The sequence below is a fragment of the Pteropus vampyrus genome, unplaced genomic scaffold, assembly GCF_000151845.1.
Source record: "Pteropus vampyrus isolate Shadow unplaced genomic scaffold, Pvam_2.0 Scaffold978, whole genome shotgun sequence".
Lineage (NCBI taxonomy): Eukaryota > Metazoa > Chordata > Mammalia > Chiroptera > Pteropodidae > Pteropus > Pteropus vampyrus.
The window spans coordinates 25,147-27,703 of record NW_011889759.1 but is presented as its reverse complement, the minus strand read 5'-3'; the positions used below and the strand labels follow the sequence as shown (position 1 = coordinate 27,703).

Genomic DNA, 2,557 nt, shown 5'->3' with positions numbered 1-2,557 from the left:
TTCCCCGAGGCCCTGGCCCCAGCAGGAAGCAGCCGGCTAGGGGGTGGCAGGAGACACTCCCCATGCTCCCCACGGAACGCCCACCAGCTAAGCCGGAGAAGAGGGGCCCTGAACACCGTCTCGGGCTCCCGAGACCCCTCCCCACTTGGACAGAACCCCCTCTCTGTGTTGATCACTTTCACGAGCCACGGGGGTTCCGTCACTTTGACACCAAGGCTCCTGCCCACATGGTCCGCCACCAGCCTTGGAGGGTGGCCCATGACTGAAAACCACGTTTCGTTCCCCGAGACTCACCTGCTTGGTCAGCTCCTGGATCATCCGAGGCAGGAAGTAGTCCTCTGTTTGCCTGGGAAGGGAACCGCGGAAGGAAACCACGTCATAAAAACGGAGCGTGGCGTCCAGATGTGACGACGCCAAACCGGGAGCTCCCCCGCCCCGTCCCGGCGTCCCCGCACTGTGAAGGACACGGCACGGGGACCACTGAAAAGACGGCACGTTTCCCCGTGCAGGAGTCGGGGGGGGGCGGTTCCGGATCACAGTTTCCGAGTGACAGAGATCACTCTGCACTCACCCCACACACAGTCACACACCTGTGTCATCTCCAAAATACTCAACAACGTCCCAAGTTTTATAAGATGGACAGAAGAGGTGAAGACGCAGCCTGAGGGCTAAGGCACCCCAAGGTGCTCCACTCAACGGCAGAACGAGACGGTAGATGGTCCAGCGATTTGAGCTCGAACGGGCCGTGGCGAGGGGCCCCGTCGAGGCAGCGAACTAGCTCTTTTTCTCTCCTTTCTTGGAATTCGCAAGAGCTGCTGGGACGGACGATCTCTGTGGCTGTTTTTCTTAAGTAAACTTTAAGGCTGAGAAGTGCACAGGGCGACGCCGCCTCCCCTCACTCACGGCGGGGCCCGGACGAGCGGCCCCGCTGAGCCTGAGCGGCCTGGCCGCCCCGCATGGGCGTCTGATGCCCCCACGGCACCTTTGCTGGTGGTGACGCTGCTGCTTTTGTTGGCGTGATCTTTTTGAGGTTTATCCAAGTTCACGCCGGGCCCCTGGTCTTCCCGCACGGGGTGACGCTGGTGCACGTCCCCTGGTGCCTGGGGGGCAGACGGCGGCCGGCAGGGGGGCACCCCCGCTCACACCGTGGTTTCTACTAGCGGCGGGGTCGGGGTCCGAAGCGCGGCCTCCTCACGCTCTCCAGCTCTGGAACTTCCATCAACCCGGTGCGGCAGGAAGGGACACCCCGCGATTCCATGTGGCAAGAAGGGACACCCCGCGATTCCATGCACGTCGTCCTGAGCTCAGACCACGGCGAGCCTTCCGCACGTTGATAGGATTTTTCTCCTGCGAAATGTGTCTTGCTGTTTCTTTCATTTTTCCCATTCAATATTTTTTTGGCTTTTTCTTACCGATTCGTGGTTCCTCATATGTCCTGAACAATAACCGTCATTCGACCCGTTTGCTCAGCATCTACCGCGAGGAACCGAGGAGACTACCAGCTAAGATGGACGCCGTGGACAGGGGCCAGGCGCTGTGCCCAGTGCTCTGACACGCGGGCCGACGACGTCCCCGACCCCACAGGACGGTGGCCGCAGTTATCCCCGAGGCGCAGAGCGGTTGGGTCGCTGTGTTGGCCTGACGCTGCTCAGCGGGCAGAGCCCGGGCGCACCCCTGCCCCCAGGGGCACCTCCGTGCGCAGACCAGGCACGCCCGATCCCCAGGGGCCGCCACCGCGTCCTCCGCCCAGTGGCTGGCGGTGTGCGCTCTCCTGTGAGACACAAGTTTCTAAGGTCGACCTTGCCAACCCTTTATGATTTGCGTTTTCTGTGTCTTGTTTACAGATTCCTTTCCTGCCCCAAGGTCAGGACGGTATCCTCTGGTACTGCCTTCTAGAAGATTTATACTCGGACTTTGCCCGTGTAAATGCCTGATCCTCCGGAAGGTGTTGGGGCCAGTGACTTAATACTCCCCCGCCTATGTGGGGGAGCCCCGCAAACACCTAGAAGGACGGTGCTTGGAGGGCTTCTGGGTGCTTGAGCACGTGGGGGTGTGGGGACAGCGTCGTACTTGGAGAGGGCCTGGGGAGGGAGCCCCCAGCCCTGCCCCACACCGTGCCCCGTGTGTCTCTTCCCTCAGGCTGGCCCTCAGCTCTGTCCTCTTAAAACGAACTGGTGATCTAGCGAGCATGTTTCTCTGAGCTCTGTGAGCCCCTCCGGCAAATCAGCCGAACCTGAGGGCCGGGGCTGTGGGAACCTCCAGTCAACGGCCAGTAGGTCAGAAGCACAGGTGACAACTGGACTTGCGATTGGTGTCAGATGTCTTAGGGGAGACGGTCTTGGGAGACTGAGCCCTTAACCTGTCGGGGTCTGATGCTGTCTCAGAACTGAGTTAACTGCTCAGCAGTGTTACAATCGTAGAAAGTACTGGAAGCTGCGTTCCAGCGAAGGAGCAACTGACGAGAGACGGGCAGTGGATGCGGGAGCTGATCGAAGCCAGGGGAGAGGGACGAGGTCCCGGAGAGGCATGACGGAACGGGTGCCGCTGCGCAGCAGGC

At 61.0% G+C, this 2,557-nt stretch overlaps 1 protein-coding gene across 1 annotated transcript in view; it reads right to left on the bottom strand.

The window, feature by feature from the left end:
- LOC105309990 (glutamine-dependent NAD(+) synthetase-like) overlaps window positions 1-2,557 on the bottom strand; it is a 20,093-nt gene that overhangs the window by 10,086 nt on the left and 7,450 nt on the right. The window contains exons 3-4 of the mRNA XM_023526514.1: window positions 295-346; window positions 74-87 (exon numbers count right to left, since the gene is read on the bottom strand). Coding sequence (XP_023382282.1) covers window positions 74-87; window positions 295-346 — 66 coding nt within the window. The remainder of the gene's footprint in view (window positions 1-73; window positions 88-294; window positions 347-2,557) is intronic.